At 34.7% G+C, this 18,819-nt stretch overlaps 1 protein-coding gene across 7 annotated transcripts in view; it reads right to left on the bottom strand.

Moving 5' to 3' along the window:
- Positions 1-18,819, bottom strand: part of PMS1 (PMS1 homolog 1, mismatch repair system component) — an 83,179-nt gene that overhangs the window by 56,054 nt on the left and 8,306 nt on the right. For 5 of the 7 annotated variants that reach the window (XM_069469390.1, XM_069469367.1, XM_069469382.1 and 2 more), the window contains 3 exons: positions 18,600-18,751; positions 14,742-14,924; positions 4,687-4,789 (listed from right to left, as the gene is read on the bottom strand). In XM_069469390.1, the coding sequence (XP_069325491.1) occupies positions 4,687-4,789; positions 14,742-14,924; positions 18,600-18,731 (418 nt within the window). In that variant the 5' untranslated portion in view covers positions 18,732-18,751. Of the gene's footprint in view, positions 1-4,666; positions 4,790-14,741; positions 14,925-18,599; positions 18,752-18,819 lie in introns of those variants that run through there. The other 2 variants (XM_069469398.1, XM_069469375.1) reach the window with 2 other exon arrangements.

Genomic DNA, 18,819 nt, shown 5'->3' on the forward strand with positions numbered 1-18,819 from the left:
GATGTGCTTATCTGTGGTTCTGTTTGTATTTATTTCACCTGGGGTTCATTCTGTTCCTTGAGTCTATGGCTTTATGTCTTTCAACAATTTTGAAAAATTCTCTTTTCAGGTTTATTGTTCTGCTCCAGTCTCTCTCTTTCTTGTCTTCCTGGGATTCCAGTCACATGTATGTTAGACTGTTTAATGTTGTCTCACAGATCTCTGATGCTCTCTTCTCTTTTTTTCATTCTATTTGCTCTCTGTGCTTCAGTTTACATCATTTCTATTGACCTGCCTTCAAATTCACAAATCTTTTCTTCTGCTATGTCCAGTCTGCTGTTAAGTCCATCCAAGCAATGCTTTAGATATAGCACTTTTTTTGTTCTAGAATTTTCAATTGGCTCTTTAGTTTCCATTTCTCTGCTGAAATTCTCCAGCTTCACATTGATTTTGACGACTTTTCCTTCTAAATTCTTTAACATCATTGTTTTTAAAGTTTTCATCTGTTAATTCAAACATCTGGGTTATCTTTGAATTTGCTTCCACTATTTTTTCTCTTGATTATAGATTCCATTTTCCTTTCTTTGTGTCTCTCCAAATTTTTGCCAGACATTGTGTATAAAAGAAAAATAGTTACTGAAGAAGATATATTTTTTCCTAAAGTGCTTTGTTTCCTATTAAGCAGCTAGAATGAAGAACAGATCTTTTCAACCTAATTAAGAGCCTATCTAAGTTGTGGCTGAGTTTCCCCTTTAGTTCCAGTTCACCTCTAGTTTCAAAAATGCCTTGAGGATGGAATCAGACCCCTTCTTCTAGCAAGGTTTTAAGATCTTTCTTTCTCTAGCTCAGTCCCAACTTCCTTCATCACTGCAGCAAAGTCCTGAGATTCAGTGTGTGGGGCAGACTAGGTCTGTTTGAGGATCCCATATTCCAATCTGTCATGTCAGGCCATATGTGGCTATTAGAAGTTCAGCTGGTTTCCTCTACTGTCATAAAAGATCTCTCATCTATAGCATGCCTGCTCCTTTGTCCACAAATGCCTCCAGACTCAGTTAATGATCCCAGGAATGCAAGTGGCCACCAGTCACTTCTTTTCTAGGAAGGGGTAGTCTCTCTTGAATTTAGTTCATTTAAACTCTGTAACACAGTTCTTCAGTGAGTTTACAGAAAGACACAACTTTTTAAAATTATGTTTTTTCCCCCTCATTGCTACACAAAGAGCAATGGTCTCTTGAAATCTTCTATATCCATCACTCTTCTCTTGCTGAAAGGTTATACTCATTCCTTCTTACCTATTATCTTCACACTCCTACCATCTTCAAACTCAAATGTCATCTTTTCTGAAAAACTTGTTAACCTCTCTCTAGGCAGTTGGTGGCTTCATTTTATCGTCATTATTTATTTACTCAATCTGTGTTCCCCACTACTGAGTTCCTAGAAGACAGATATAATGGCATCCACTATAGCTGTGGACAGAAGGCAAAAATCAAGAGGGAAAAATACAAATGTGTACATAAAAGTAAAAAAAGGTATCTGTTGACTTTTAAATATATGTTATGCATCAAAGACCACACTCTATCTAATCCACATATTGATATATTATTGCTTTGGCACCTAAAAATATTCTCTCAAAGTAAATTGAGAATTATTAGTAAGATGAGAATTACATGTTTGAATAAAACAGTGGTGGAAAAGACTTTTCTGATTCCAAATGAAATGTGTATCCTTAAAAATAAAAGTACCAAGTAATAGTAGCCAATAGGGAGGAGGCTCCATTATACTATCATATTTTACAAGACAAGCGCTCAGCTCTCTAACTTTAGCACATTCTACAAACACCAGAATTAAAATGTAGTCTTGTGATATGCTCCGTGTTATATTTTTACCTGACCCTATGTTATGCCATTTATAAAGACAGCTATTTGTATGCCCAACATAAAGGTATGATTCCTTGACTATATCAGAAAGTTTTCTTAAACTATTCAATGAATAAAAGTTCCATTCTTAAATTAAGATGAAAAGGTCTTTTAATACATGCACAAGCACACATAGCAGAATTTACAAAGAGCATGATGCCCTACTCTAATAACAGAGTAGGGAAAGGAAATACCTTGATCAGAGCAATTTAAATATACTACTTTTGATATCTGAGAAATTTCTAAGTCAGAAGTACTAGAAGGCATTAAAAGGATTTGTCCAGGAGGGTAAATCAATTTAGAAAACTTAATACTTATTATCTTGGGTAAAGAGAAGTGACAACAGAAAAAGATATGACAAAAGCAAACAATTTTAGTCAGTGTTCTTGGTAAAAGAATTTAAAAGCTGTAAACTTATTTCTTTTTAGTTTCAAAAAATGTTTTAAAATGGAAGTGAACAGAAGGTAAGGGCAACTTAAAACAACATACTGTTAAACACATAAATCATTTTAAATGTCTAAATGAAGCCATTAAAAAAAACCTACACCTAGAAAAACCGTAACTGGAATTTCCAGTAAACTTTTTAAACACTTTAAAATGTTTTTTAAATGGGCAACAAATTTTCCAATGCATAAATAAAATTTTGTAGTAAGCTGTTTCTACACTTACAATTATGCTATCTATAGGTGACATCCTATCAGACGATATGAAGAGGAACTGCAAAGCAAGGATGTTCACACCACGGCAGAAATTAATCCAAGAACCCTAAATGTACAGGTATAAATTAGGATGGTTGAACTGTAGTTTTATCTTACACAGAAAATATTTAAATGGAAGCTGAATGACAGCTGGTGAAATGTGAGTCTGTGATTCAATCACTCAAAAACTATCAACACTAAAGCAATATAAATGTAAAAGCCTTTTGAAAGTGTTTATAGATTTCTATAATATGTCCATCTGGAGCAATTTAAAATTAAGACTTTCATTTTTTGTTTTCCTAACCAATCAACAGTAATTAGATGAAACAAGTGAGTTATGAAAGGTTAATTACTAGTTTTATAACTACTAATCTCCTAAGTATGTTGCTTCTTAAGATAAAAGGAATATGCTAAAGAAATAAGGTTCATTCATTGACTACAGAAATTCTTTAATATGCATACCTGTTCTCACTTCCTAAAGGTAGAAGGCTGAGGTCAGCAGGAAAAGAAAAATCAACCAGCAAAAGGGCAAAGATCAGATGGATTCCGTATCTCAGGATTGTTATTTCAAAGTTCCCATGGAGATGAATAAAGAAAAGCATGAGAAGTATGAGTGATGCAGAGCCACTGGCCATCCAGATTAGACTGGTTACTACTAAGATAAAAATAAATACTTTTAAGTTTTATAAGGCGACTAGATTACTTCAAAGTACTCTACTGGAGACCTACTCAAATACCGCCTAATGGTTTCCTAATTTGAATTCCTAAGAACTGAGCTCAGAGTATTTCTGGAGAGGGTTTGTCCTAACCTTCAATACATACCAAAAAGAATTACAATCTATTATTTTTAATTAAAACATATACAATTTTTATTATTACACATCAAATTAAATAGCTGTTAGACTTGAACTCTTTTTCATTAACTGAACAAATGAGAAAAAACAGTGTGTTTTCTTAGGAGTTTCTATTAACTCCTTCCCCTAGGGGGATACAAAAATATTAATCCCAAGTAGGCAAAAGTAATCAGTAACAAAGCTAAGGATTTATAAAATAAGAAAAAGAGAGAATTTGGTATCAGTATTAAGATACCAGAAAATAAATTCAATGAAGACAGAAGTCATCTGGAAAAAATCCAGTAACGTTAAACCTGGAAGGAAGAAACCACAGAAAATATATGGCATGCACTTTGATAAATTACAATGAGGGACCACAAAATTAAACATGAATTTATGATACAAACTGGAGGGGGAGAAGGCTAAACAAAAAACCCAAAAAAGTCCTTTTTGAGACCTAATAATTCTTCTGAACATCATTTTAAAGAGACCATAGCTTTAACACTCTCTTAATCATCCTATTATCACAAATTAGTAGTGTGAAAAAGATTAAAGGAAATATGTGAAACTCAAGCCTAAAAAGCTATTTTTTCCCTACAGAAGTAAGTAGTTCTTAGAAACACTTAAAACGTAAGATACCAATTAAAATGTAATAAAATTACATAAAAGGATATAAAACTCCATTAACTAAATAAGCAGCAACAATAATTAATATATTTATTTGCTTCAAAATAATACAGAAAGGGAGGAATGAGGTAAGGGTATTAGAGAAAGAACTTTAGCAATGAGTTGATAATTGCTGAAAGTGAGTGAAGAGTACACTGTTCTATCTACTTGTGCATATGTTTGAAGTTTTCCATAAATAAATATATTTTAAATTATTTAACCATAATATTAACATCTTCATGATATGGTTTACTACCATTGTTACCAAATCAATGATGTTTTAGGTGTTTCAATCAAATACACTTCATATATGAAGATATCGGTGACGCAGCACAAGTAAAATGAATGCTCTTACCGTTTTTACAGAAGAGCAACTAGTCCATTGAGTTGTCCACAGTCTCTCATAGTTCCTTTTGAGAACAACTCTAAATATTTAAGAGACTGGTGACTAGAGTAAAGGCTGAATGTTCACCTGGAATTTAATTAGCCTTTATCAGGATCAAGCCCAAAGCAATACATTTAAATTTGAGGAGTAACACTTTTTTAAAACAAATAAGATAAAAGATAAAGAAGGCTACAAAGCTACTCTCTTACCTTGACCAAGATGTGAAGGTTTTTGAGAAAGTATGTGACCACTGCCATCTAAAACATATTGGGTGCTAAAATTATCAGCAGCCGTCCTTGTTGTAATTAAAACCTGGAGGAAAAAAGAAAAAACTTCTAATAAAATTATCATTTTAGATATTGCATGGATTCATTATCAAATTAGATTTAAAATAATTATCACATAATATAGTTAACATTGCAAGAAGTTTTACTTGATAAATTCTTATATCTACTTCTTTTGTAATATTCCTTAGTTATACTTATAAGCAATAGGCCAGCTTGCATTTTTTCTGTTGCAAATTACTGCTTTTTATTTCAAGTATTTTAATTAAAACACTCATACACAAACCAGTATACTTGAAATGGCTATATGTATTATATATATATCATGACATATCTGTAAAAGCAAACAATTCAACTGCATTAGGGGAGCTTGCTTTTTAACAGACTTTCCATAAATTTGATGGCAAATGAATAATCCTTTGGTAAAGTGATCATTCCCTCCCCTTTTTATATTCTGTGTAAAAACTGCATTTCTGTATTGCAAATTTATGGTTCAAAAAATAAAATTTAAAGTATACATATATATATATATTTATGGACAATTTTTTCTTAAAACCAGGCTTTAAACTCATTAAGTGTAAAATTTTTATTAATTAAAAAACTTTAGCCTTAAAATGTGTAAGCATAAGAAGGGATTTCATTCACCAATGCAAACACTTCTTCAGATGTTAGTCACAGAAATAAAATTTTAAAGTGTCTGGACTCTTCTGAGTAATGCTCGTCCTTAGCTTTCTATTTACCTACCTCATGAGATTAGTCAGAAAGTATAACAATAATAAAATATACCTTTGTTAGACAAAAACCCAAGGGTGAGGAATGGGGATGCTAGCAAGGAAAACAAGATGAACTAGGAAGAAGATAGCCTCCTCGCACATCTGGTGATCAATGATAACCCAAAATTGACCGTAATCTTTCTTGGCCATCCTACTCAGGAGCTGGAACTCTTCTGGGGCCAGTTGGGTTTACATTTGATGATTCTGTCACCCTACCCTAACCAAGCAGATTTATTGTAGGCCATAGGGCTCTGTGGAGCAAGTGGGTACCATGCAGGGAATATTAGAGCCACCACCACAAAAAAAAAAGAAAAAAAAAATGGTTTCTCTACCTCACAATACTGGTAGAATCTGCTAGATTCTGAGAATGAAGTCCATAAAACCCTTACTAGGGGTATCGTATCAAGCTATTTCTGTGATAACTATCCCCCCATAAAAAAAGTACCTAAAACAGACAAGTTGTGAGCTTCTGTGTACTCTTTAGTGATTATTCTACTTCCAAAATACATTCCATGGTTCAGAGCTTTATATTACAGGACAGAAATTGCTAAAGATTTTCTTTCCTGTGTTTAATCACTCCATGTTTATACCTTTAAAAATAATTCTACTTTTAATCAACTGCTTCTCCAAAATGCCAAGGTCAACTGAATTCTATTTCTATTCTCCAAAGAGCTAGCCACCTGACCTAAAGTTGGTGTCACTGAGCAAAGACAGCCCTGGAACTCTGAGTTCCAGTACCAATTCTGCCAGTAGCTTCTAGATGGTCCTGAATAAATGATTACACTATCATCTTTAAGGGGAGGGTGATGATAAGATGAAGATGATGCTAATATTTTGTAAGGTTACATAGGATTTTGCTTTAACCACTCAAAGCATTTTATAAGACATTAACTTGCTCATTCTTTAAACATATTAGTGAATAATAAATATACTCCAGCCTAGAAGAATAAACTGAAGTGCTAAAAAGTAAAATAGGACCTTAGTGTTCATAATGTAACATTTATGGTAAAGTAAAAAAAATAGAACACAATATTATTTTTCAATACTAAAAATGTTTTTAAATTACAATTTGTAGGGTACTATGAAAATTTATTTAGATAGGAAATGTTTTGTAATTCACAGCTAAAGACAGTGAAGGATAAAACAAGCACATAAGCATATTTCACAAATTCATGAAATACAGTGTGTTCCTCAGAGGAAGGAAAGGAATTGTATTTCAAGAGTTCATTTCATCATATGACCCTGTGTCCTAGGCAGGAAACCTTTTTTTGGACCAGGCACAGGTTCAGAAGGCGTTAGCTGTGCAGCAGCTAGCATTTAAACCTGCAACAACTCCACCATCAGGAGCATCTCTGATATATCAAACTATTAGTGGTGGTTCTTACTACAGACATTGAGGAATCATAGCAATAAGTGAATCTAGTGGTGTCAAGAGAAGAAAAAAAACCCCAGTATTTTAAACGGAGAAGTTTTAGAAGTTCTTAGAGGGCCTTAGAGGTTATGTTAGCTATCAGTTATTAAAAACTGACTCTCTAGTCCAGTTACTGAGTTTTAAGAACTTATAGTATTATAAAATTAAAATTACATAAAAACATTTAAACTTTAGATAAACACAGTTTTTCTTCAACGTTTAGATACTAGATAATTATCATAAAGCCTTTTGGTTTTATTTAGCTGACTTTTGGATGAACATTTTGGCACAGAAAACATGAGTCTGAAAATTAAGATAAATGGTCTTTATGATTCAAGTGAAATATGCACTTTTGCTTGGATGACTGAAATTTCTTTTGCTTTCTGTGTATGCCTGCCTGTGCATAGCTGTACACTAAAGTACTCTGACTTTAGAACCTACCCAGATATCTACTATGGGAAGACTAGCAGCAACAGGGAGATCCTGGCCCTAGCTTTTCTACTTTCAACAGAGTTCTATTAACCTATAAGGAAGCTGTATTTAGGAACCAAATATTCGAAGTGCTTAAAAAATTTCTGAGCCTATTCTGACTAAAGCTCTACCACCATGGCTATAAAGGATATAGGAAGTATCATACACTGTGGTAAAGGAGTCAGGAATCATTTACTTGGCTTAGAACCATCAGAATGATGCTAGGAGTTTCTCCTGACTTTTTTACAGCTATGTGGGCCCACAAATAACAGTTCCAACTTTCATCTTCAAAACAGAATGACTTAGCTTCTTATTCTGCTCCTCTAAGCAATGGAGACTTAATGTGATGTAAAACAAAAACAAACTTACAGATCTTGTATTATCTCATCACAAAATTATGTATAGCTGACCCTTGAACAACAGGAGGGCTAAACTGCATGGGTCCACTTATACGTGGATTTTTTTTCTGCCTGTGCCACCGCTGAGACAGCAAGACCAACCCCTCCTCTTCCACAGTCTGCTTAATGTGAAGACAACAAGGATGAACACTTTTATAATGATCCACCGCCACTTAATGAATAGTAAATATATTTTCTCTTTCTTATGATTTTCTTAATAACATTTTCTTTTCTTTAGCTTACTTTTATTGTAATAACACAGTATATAACATACAAAATATGTGTTAATTGTTTGTTAGCGGTAAGGCTTCTGGTCGACAGTAGGCAATTAGTATTTAAGTTTTTAGGGAATCAGAAGTTACATGCAGATTTTTGACTGCATTAGGAGTCTGTACCCATTACCCTGACACTGCTCAAGGATCAACTGTATATGATTCTAATAGGTCAGAAGAATACCCAGCACACTGTGACCACTTAAAAAATGTTTAAATGAATGAATCACTAAATATGAATGCTATGAAGAGGAAGGCTGGCAAACTCTTCTAAGTCTTCTGAGGGGAAAAAAATGAACTTATGATACAGAATGAAGGCCTTTGGTGCGAATTAGGAATTTACCTATGAATGGCTGTTAAATTTTACAAAGGATTTCCCAAAAATGTGGAGCAGTCTGAATGAACTTTGGATGTTGACGCGAAATACTGCCTGCAGAAGGGAACAAGGAATTGTGATAACTTCATCACATATGTGATACAGCTGAATACTACTTTTTCACATTCATTCAAGTCTAAAGCAGAAATAACTTTCATCTGTATGGCACAAGACAATATTTAAGATACTTTAACATGTATTATTTTACCTGACCCTCAAATCATTATCCTCACACTATAGATCAAAAAAAAAAAACGATTCTCAGAAAAGTTAACCTGTTTTACATGTTAGGTTAGGTCTCCTATTCAAACAGTTGGGATTTAGAATTAGGCTTTTGACTCCTAGCTCAAAGTTTGTTTTGAGTTTAAAAAGACAAAATTGTTGTGCATTTCTCCCAAAACCAAGATGTAATTTAGCCTACATTTAAAATCCAGTCCAAAAAGCTTAAATGAGTTTCTTAAACATTTCTTGTGCATGAAAAAGACCATTTATAATATAACACATATAAAAAATATCAACCTAAAAAGGAATAAGATCTTTTATTATACACATCTTTCTATGTCATAGAAACAACATATACAAGTAGTCTTTATAAAAATTTTTATGAAAAGGTCAAAAGCAGAATTTTCACTATCTCTAGTTCATTCTAGTCACTGTGCTTAGTAAAGCTGTAATTTAACAATACCAGTAATTTAACACTGAAGATGACAACTCAAAATTATTGCTCTACAAGCAATAAATGTTAAAAGAAATGATGCTTGCTGACATGATTTTAAAGAAAACCATTACTAATTTGTGTTAGTCACTGATATACTTACATTCATTATAGATTATGAAAGCAGTAATTCTATTTTAAATATCAATAGTTTACTCTCTATATATAAAAAGAATGCTTTACTCCTTTGGACTGTTTAAGGTGGGAAGTAATTTTATAATTGATAAGTTAGGAAAACTGCCCATTCTTTCCCAGTATATGAATAAAGAATACAGAATTAGATTCAGAAAGAATACAGAATTTAGATTCCTCCTGCCAATTTTGCTGAAAGTCTAGCTTAATTTTTCTTTTTATAACTAAAATTATTAACATCTTTAAAGTAACCTAATGAAAAGAAATGTTGAAAATTGGAGTTTTGGGTGATGGCTGTTTGACAGTGCAACAAAACTAATTCCCAACTACGTATTATCAAGTTGTTGAGCCTTGGATGGTTTACAACGGTATGACTTTTAAAATTACCTACATCAGTTTGGTAGAGTAAATAAATCACTAATTTTTATTATGTAACTGTAAATCTCTATCTAAAAATTTCAAAATAAACCAGAGTCTTGAAAATAAATAAGGAATTTCTGTATATGTAACCTCAATTCCTTCTGAGTGCTGAAGAATATTCAAGTTTAAAAAGTCAACCTCGGCCGGGCGCGGTGGCTCACGCCTGTAATCCTAGCACTCTGGGAGGCCGAGGCGGGTGGATCGCTCAAGGTCAGGAGTTCGAGACCAGCCTGAGCAATGAGCGAGACCTCGTCTCTACTAAAAATAGAAAGAAATTATCTGGCCAACTAAAATATATATAGAAAAAAAAATTAGCCGGGCATGGTGGCGCATGCCTGTAGTCCCAGCTACTTGGGAGGCTGAGGCAGTAGGATTGCTTAAGCCCAGGCGTTTGAGGTTGCTGTGAGCTAGGCTGACGCCACGGCACTCACTCTAGCCTGGGCAACAAAGCGACACTCTGTCTCAAAAAAAAAAAAAAAAAAAAAAGTCAACCTTTTTCCCCAAAAAGCACTCATTAAGCCTTACCGAACATTTATTTTTAAATGTAACTGACTTTAACAAACATATATTACTTTGTTTTTCTGAAATACTATTCACAGTCCTCCCATATAAGTTTTAATTCAACTACTGCTAACAATTTATCTATTGAGCTTATCACTGCAGGCCTGAGTATATTTATTATTTTAATATGGAGGTATTTTTAAACTTAAAAATAACTTTCTAACCATGCTAGTAAGAAGGCAATATAGCCTACTGGGGAGGACTCAGTACTGAAAGGCATGAAATTAGAACTGAATTCTGGGCTTTGCCTTGGACAAACCATATTCCTGAATAGGTCACAAATTTCATATTCCATTTACTTCACTGTGCACAATTCCTCTGAAATAGCCCACCTAGCACAGCACCCAGAATAGAGCAGACAATGAAGTATTAGTTGATTACTTATTAGAGACTGTGTTTTGAAGTTGGGGTAAGAAGACCTGGCATTTGGCTTCACCAGACCCCAGTTTTCCTCATCAGTAATATGAAGAGACTGAACCATAGAAGACCTGCATTGTAGGTTGGCTTACCAGTGGAGCAGACTCCAAGTCGAAGATTAGTAAACAAGCACTTTATTGATGAGTACTCTGGGATGATCACCTGTGGGGACAGGGAAGCCTTGCCCTGAACTGGGTGGGCCTGGGCCTTTACAACCCTCATCAACCAGTTACTGGATGCAGCTTGCCCCGCATGACCTGGGTAAGGGCAATCTCTGGGGGAGATTCCGCTGTGAGCATTCAGTCACCAATACTCTTGGAAGATGGGAGACGAGTGCTCAGTCCTAAAGGAGGGATCTGGGTGATACACCAGGGTCCACTACTACCACCAGAATCCCTTCCAGTTCTATATTTCCTTTAGCTTTCAGGTACAATCAATCCTAAATTATCCTCAAAAACTGTGATAAAATAATACATGCTGCAGGATTCTATTTATATCAAGTCCAGGAACATGTAGGACTAATCTATATTGCTAGAGGACAGAATAGCAGTTACTTTTGAGGAGCACTGACTGGAGGGGTATGAGAGAACTTTCTGGGGTGCTGATAATGGTCTGTATTTTGATCTGGGGTATATATATGTGTACAAATTCATTGTGCTCTGTGTGTGTGTATGTGTGGTTTTCCAAAGATTCCCAAAGACTTACAAGAATGGGGATTCAATAAAATAGTCCATTAGTATTTTCTAAGATTCAAAAATGCTTGGCATTGCAATGTGTACATTGCAAACATAATTTTTTAAGCTTATAGTTTTCCATTATTGTGATACTTTGGTAATTCTTTTGTAATTCTGATGAGCAAAATTATTTTAACTATTTATACTCCAGGCCATTTGAATGCCTCAAAAATAAAAGACAAAATTATAAACTTGCCTATTAAGTGGGTTTAAGTAATCAAATAAGGAAACAAGATAGAGTGACCAATGGACAAAGACTTGCAAAACTGCCATCTAGAATCAGAACTGCAATGAAGATTTGAATAAATCACACGGTTCATGTATAACATATTTATAAAGACTAAGTATAGTGCTGCCACCTAGCAGACAAAGCTGATTATGACCAACTTCAGCTCTGAAAGGTTATAAACATCTTGTAGAAAATACAGAAATGCCGAATTATATCTTTTCTGACAATACTCTACCAAATAAAGCTTAAAGATTATTTGCTAACAGCTAAGAAAATATTCAATACTTAAGCTCTACAATAAAAAATATAACTTCCAAAATAGCCACTGAGAACTCTTAACAACGGTACTAGTACTGGGAAGTTCAGAGGTTCCTTACTGCAAACTCCATTACATTTTAAAAACAGACACTCTGTATGAGATCCAGGGCTATAGGTTCCCATATACAGTCTCTGGGCAGAAAGATGGGCAATGCTCAACTGTATCTCCGGTCGTTCTTCCCCAAAATCTATCTGGAGACTCAGTGAACTCTAAATAAAACAAGTGAACAAGACAGAGAAGTACATGGTGTGCTAGATTATGGATAGAGGTTTTAAGAGTCCACCTTCAATGGTATCTCAGCATGCAGATTCTAACAAGCAAGAGCCCCGAGTCCTCTATGTTCCAACAGCAAAAACCTCCCCCTTAAACTTCATCACCCCCACAATTTTTCTGGCCTACATAGGACAACCTACAGAGCCCCAAAGTAAAAGAATAGGTGAATACAGATGGTCCCCAATTTGCAATAATTCAACTTATGATTTTTTGACTTTACAATGGTGCGAAAGCAAAATGCCTTCAATAGGAAGCAGTAGGATACTCCTGCAATGTTGGGTAGTGGAAGCGAGCCATGGCTCCCAGTTGGCCACACCATCACGAGGGTTAACAAATGATACTCTACAGTGTACAGTGTTGCCAAATGATTTTGCCCAACTGTAGGCTAACAGAAGTGTTCTAAGCATGTTTAAGGTAGGCTAGGCTAAGCTATGAGGTTTGGTAGGTCAGTGTATTAAATGCATTTTCGACTTACAACATTTTCAACTTACAATAGGTTTATTGGGATTTAACTGCATTGTAAGTCAAGGAGCATGTGGACCTGAGACCCTATCTTCAAAAAATGGAAAAAACATACACTGTGCCAGCACTTCAAAGACAGAAGTGCTAAGGGAAGACCACGATGAGCCTGAAGAATACATCACTGCTGGGGAGACTAGGCTACTAAACAGATATACAAAGACCAGAAAAGGAGACAGTAACAATATCTCAGGTCCATGCCATTTTTCCTGGACAATAGGCATGAAGTCCTATCATTTTACTGCATCTGAACATTCTCACCTAAATCGGGTCTGCCGGCCTAACCACAAATGAAGGATTACATATGGCCACTGGGCAAACCTTCAATAGCTAAAGAGACCCTCACAATTACCCTATCATTCACTGGCACACAGATATTATTACACAATAAAAAAGCCCAACACCCACATAATAATAGTATAGCACAAAGAAACTAGTATAGAATCATGTAATCAAACACAACTGGGATATATGTAAATGAAGAGATCAAGATTCTAGATGGGCTTTGCCACAAACTAGTTATAAAATCTGGGACAGAGGCAGTGTAGTATAATTTGTACTATGCAAGTGAGTGTGCCAGGCACCGAACTCATGGGTTTATAGGCATTGAAAGTACCTAACCAGCAGTTAGAAGAGTAAAGTTCTTGGACCCAATCTGCCCCTAACTGGCTAGGGTTTAAACCAACTAGTGTGATACTTCCAAAGTGTGTTCCATAGAATTAAAAAACAAAAACAGTATGCTTCTTAATACAAGTGTTTCATAGTCACGTAGGTACAGAGAAATATACCTACTATAAATCACCAACCTTGAGATTTACAACGTGCTTTAGTAAAGGCTTTAAGAAGTGCTATAGTTACATATCTGTTTAGTTTTTTTGCTATATTTTTTCCAAGCCAATGGGCCACTAAACCATCTGTTCCTCTAATAAATATTAACACTGCAAAACACACTTTGCTGCCCTTCAAAAAATTAAACATAGAATTGCCATATGACACAGCAAGTCCACTTCTGGGTATATTACCAAAAGAATTGAAAGTGGGGACTCAAACAGATATTTGTACACCAATGTTCACAGCAACATTATTCACAACAGCCAAAAGGTGCAAGCAACCCAAGTGTCCATCGATGGATGAAAGTATAAATAAAATGTAGTATATACAATGAAATATTATTCAGCCTTAAAAAGGAAATTCTGACACATGCTACAACATGGATGAACCTTGTGGACGGTATGCTAAGTGATATAGGACAGACACAAAAGAACAAATATTATATGATTTCACTTATATGAGGTACTTACAACAGTCAAATTCATGGAGACAAAGTAGAACAGTGGTTACTGGGGGATAGGGGCAAAGGGAATGGGACTTTAGTGTTTAATGGGTACATAGTTGCAGTATGGGATGCTGAAAAAGTTCTGGAGATTGATAATGGTGATGGATGCATAAAAATGTGCATGTACTTAATGCCATTGCCACTGAATTGTACATTTAAATATGGTTAAAATAGGCCAGGTGTGGTGGCTCATGCCTGTAATTCCAGCACTTTGGGAGGCCATGGCAGGAGGATTGCTTGAGGCCAGGAGTTTGAGATCAACTTGGGTAACATAGCAAAATCCATCCCCACAAAAAATTAAAATAAAATAGCTGGGCACGGTGGTGCTCACCAGTAGTCCTAGCTACTTGGGAGGCTGAGGCAGGAGGATGGCTTGAGCCCAAGAGTTCGAGGCTGCAGTGAGCTATGATCATGCCACTGCACTCCAGCCTGAGTGACAGTGAGGCCATCTCAAAAAGCAAAACCAAAATAAATAAATATGGTTAAAACGGTAAATTTTGTTGTGCATGTTTTACTATAATAAAAAATTTAAAAACACACTTCACTAAATACTGAACTATTTCTCTTAATTCTAATATTTTGTGATTATGAAATCACTACTGTAACCAATATAAATTACTTTACCTCAGCTACACAACAAATTGATCCCAAGGCTTCTCCACGAAAACCGTAAGTTGTCAAGTTTTCCAGATCTTCATGACTACTTATTTTTGAGGTGTAGTACTTCATTGCCATTACAGGTGCATCAACGGCCTTGATACCCTCACCATTATCTCGCACCTCAATTTTATCAAATCCATAGTTTTCCTATAAAATGTTAAAAAACTTTTAGTATATAAAAATATTAAACTGTTATCACATTTAGAAGCAAAAAAAAAAAACCACAGAAGAAACAATTTTGCCATTTATTTACCTCAAATGGAAGCATAACATTATGGAAATAAGAGTTTAAAATCTTTAGCTCTACTAATTTCTGGTTATGTTCCTAGCAGGTTCCTTATTTTCTTTGGGCTCAAATTCAGCAGTAAAATGAGGAGGTCAGTCCTTTTAATTGTTTCACTATAATGAGCATTTATGATAATTTGTTTAAATTTGACCAAAAAATTTTTTCCAAATTATATATTCCTTTCATATATATAGGCTCCTAAACGAAACAAAACAGAACATTATCACCAATAAAACAAAACTTTTCTACCCACCAAGACTCTAGCAATTATTCTTCAACCTTATTTTTAATACTTTTTCCCTTGCTGCTTTCATAAAAAACTTTAAATATTTACTACATTATAACTTTTTAAATTTCTTTCTGCAAATAATCACTTAACAGAAAACTGCTGAGAAACACCTAATTTGGCAACCTCAGTGACTTTTTAATTCAAAAGTCAAGAAAAATTTTTAAAAAACTAAATTCATATTTTAGTTTTATATTCTAATACTAAAAATATGCATATATAATAAAAACAAAATCTAAATTACTATAGTGATCACTTTCTAGGAATACCATATCCTAAATTTAGTAGCCATCTTCTATCATAAGACTGACTCCACAAAGTTTTACACGTTACCATAGATGCAAGTTATAAAGGGGGAAAAAATACTTCCTAAAATTATAATGACTATAGTATTTAAAATAATACATCTGGCTGGGCGTGGTGGCTCACACCTGTAATCTTAGCACTCTGGGAGAACAAAGCGGGAGGATCCTTTGAGCTCAAAAGTTAGAGAACAGCCTGAGCAAAGAGCGAGACCCTGTCTCTACTGAAAACAGAAAAAAATTAGCCAGGCATGGTGGCATATGCCTGTAGTCCCAGTTACTCAGGAGGCTGAGGCAGGAGGATGGCTTGAGCCCAGGTATCTGAGGTTGCTGTGAGCTAGGTTGATGCCATGGTACTCTGGCCCGGGCAACAGAGGGAGACTCTGTCTCAAAAAAATAAATAAATAAAACTGCTCTAAAAAAAAAAAAAAATACCACAACTTTTTAATAACCTAAAATTGTATAATACTACAAATGTCAGTATTTTTTAAGTCAGATATACAAGGCATTGGAGGAAAACATCTAAGATTTAGTTCCTCAAATCTCTCAATCTAAAATTAAGTTGACATTCTATGAATAATTTGCTTCATTTTATAGAAAAATCATTAAATACAGAAATGCAAATCTTGCGACATAAATAAGAACTCTAGGCATTTGAGTAAAATCAGAACATAAAGATCTGTTTAAATATTTAAAATTGTATTATCATGTTTAATTAATTATAAAAACATACCTAGTCAGGATAGCTATTATTGCACAAAACCACAATAAAACATTTGTGGTGTTTATTTTAAAATTCTACAAACCAGTTATCAGTAAATGTCTAGACTAAAATATACAGTCAGGTTAAAATGTTTTATTTAGTCTTATAGGAAGACTTCTGTTGACTTTGCAATACTATTTTACAGAACAATGTTTTTCTTCCGGAGACACTTAAGAACAAGATATGTTTGCTTGTCTAAGATTCTTAAGTGAAATCTGTTGGATATAACTATCTAATCCTATTCAATTATTACCATTTGTACTCTAATCAGACTGAACTATAACAAATGCCTAAAAATCATAAATTGTCTTTCTTTGGGTTTAATTTTTTTTCAGGTTTATAAAACTTAAGAGTATATTATTTAAAAACAAAATACAGATTTGATATAGAAAAGCACTTATTAAAATGTGTTCTCTAAGGTATTAGCATCACTATCAATTAGAAACTTATTAGAAATGCAAATTGTCAGGCCCAACCTAGAACCTGAAGTTCTAGAAGTGGGGCCCAGTACCTATTTTAACAAATGCTCTAAGTTATTCTGCACCCAAACATTACAAGAACCACTGACACAGAGGAAAGGTCTTGAATGGGTTTTACAGTCTGATAGTCCTGGATTCTAATCTCAGTGCCACTACTTACTAATAATGTGACTTTGGGCAAGGTCTCAGAACATTAACTATTTCTAAAATAGGTAAAGTAGTAGTTAATACACAACGCTTTTATAAGAAGTGACTGGTATTTTATTTATACATATATATAAAAACAGAGAGAGAGAGAGAGAGAGATCTCATAGAATTTTATCTGATAGATAAGAGAAGTTTAGGTCCCTTTCCTATGAAGATATTCCAATCGGCATTATTTCTAATTCCATGATACTAGAAATAACAAATACCTAATAATTAGGAGACTTTAAAAAATGTATTCTTATATTAAATCAAAAAAAGTTATTCATCTTCCTGGTATGTACTAGGTACTGGCCAGGTATGGAGGACACAAAAATAAATAAATTATAGACCTTACATCTATGAGCTAGCAATTTAGAACAGAGCAAACAGATACGCAAAGTAAGTTCAATAAATCATAATTGAGTGTTGTAAATCATATTAACTAAAATGATTTAGGCCGGGCGCGGTGGCTCACGCCTGTAATCCTAGCACTCTGGGAGGCCGAGGTGGGCGGATCGTTTGAGCTCAGGAGTTCGAGACCAGCCTGAGCAAGAGCGAGACCCCATCTCTACTAAAAATAGAAAGAAATTATATGGACAGCTAAAAATATATATAGAAAAAATTAGCCGGGCATGGTGGCGCATGCCTGTAGTCCCAGCTACTCGGGAGGCTGAGACAGGAGGATCGCTTGAGTTCAGGAGTTTGAGGTTGCTGTGAGCTAGGCTGACGCCATGGCACTCACTCTAGCCTGGGCAACAGAGTGAGACTCTGTCTCAAAAAAAAAAAAAAAAAAAAAAAAAAAAAAATGATTTAGCTGGGCACAGTAGCTTATGCCTGTAATCCCAGTGACTCAGGAGCCTGAGGCAGGAGGATTGTTTGAGGCCAGGAGTTCAAGACCAACCTGAATAACATAACCAAGACCCCATCTCTAAAAAAATAAATAAAAAGTAGCTGGGCATAGCTGCACATGCCTGTAGTCCCATCTACTTGGGAGGCTAAGGAAGGAGCATTGCTGAGCCCAAGAGTTCAAGGCTACCGTGAGTGAGCTATTATCACACCACTGCACTCCAGCCTGGGTGATAGAGTGAGACTCACATCTCTTGGGGGGAAAAAAAAAAGATTTTGTACAAAACACTAAAATTTAAAAATATGGAAACTGAAGTAACAGGGAAATGGTTTAGAAACAAGATTAAGTGGAAAAAATAAAATGCAAAGGGGAATATTTAAAACAAGTAAATATGAATAACCAAGGACAACTATTTGGAGTACATACAGACTTTAAATTGACTTTTTAGGTGACAAAGTCCTAAAGAACAAGTTTTCTTTCATAATTTTTAGTTTTACTATAATGCTGATTTAAATTAAAATTTATTTTTAACAATTTACCCTTAAGACGAGTAAGTAGTCCAATGTCCTAAGAATAATTTGCTGGTACACAGAAAAAAACAAAGGTTTAAGGAGAAAACATCTGTCCAATCCTTTTTTGCTTTGAAAGTATTTGGCTTCTCAAGGACACTCACCAGTTTGACATCTATGCTTGTGGCACCAGCATCCAAGGAGTTTTCAATGAGCTCTTTTACAACACTGACCACTGAAGTGATGATCTGAGAACTTGAAAGGAGGCGGACTGTTGCTGCAGGCAACTGTTTCATTCTAGCTCTTAGCAGAGTAGCTAGAAGATACAAAAAGTTGTAAAAATAAGAATTGTTAAACAAACATTCCTGACTAACAGAACCAACA

This window comes from Eulemur rufifrons, chromosome 1 (assembly GCF_041146395.1).
Source record: "Eulemur rufifrons isolate Redbay chromosome 1, OSU_ERuf_1, whole genome shotgun sequence".
In the NCBI taxonomy this organism is placed as follows: domain Eukaryota; kingdom Metazoa; phylum Chordata; class Mammalia; order Primates; family Lemuridae; genus Eulemur; species Eulemur rufifrons.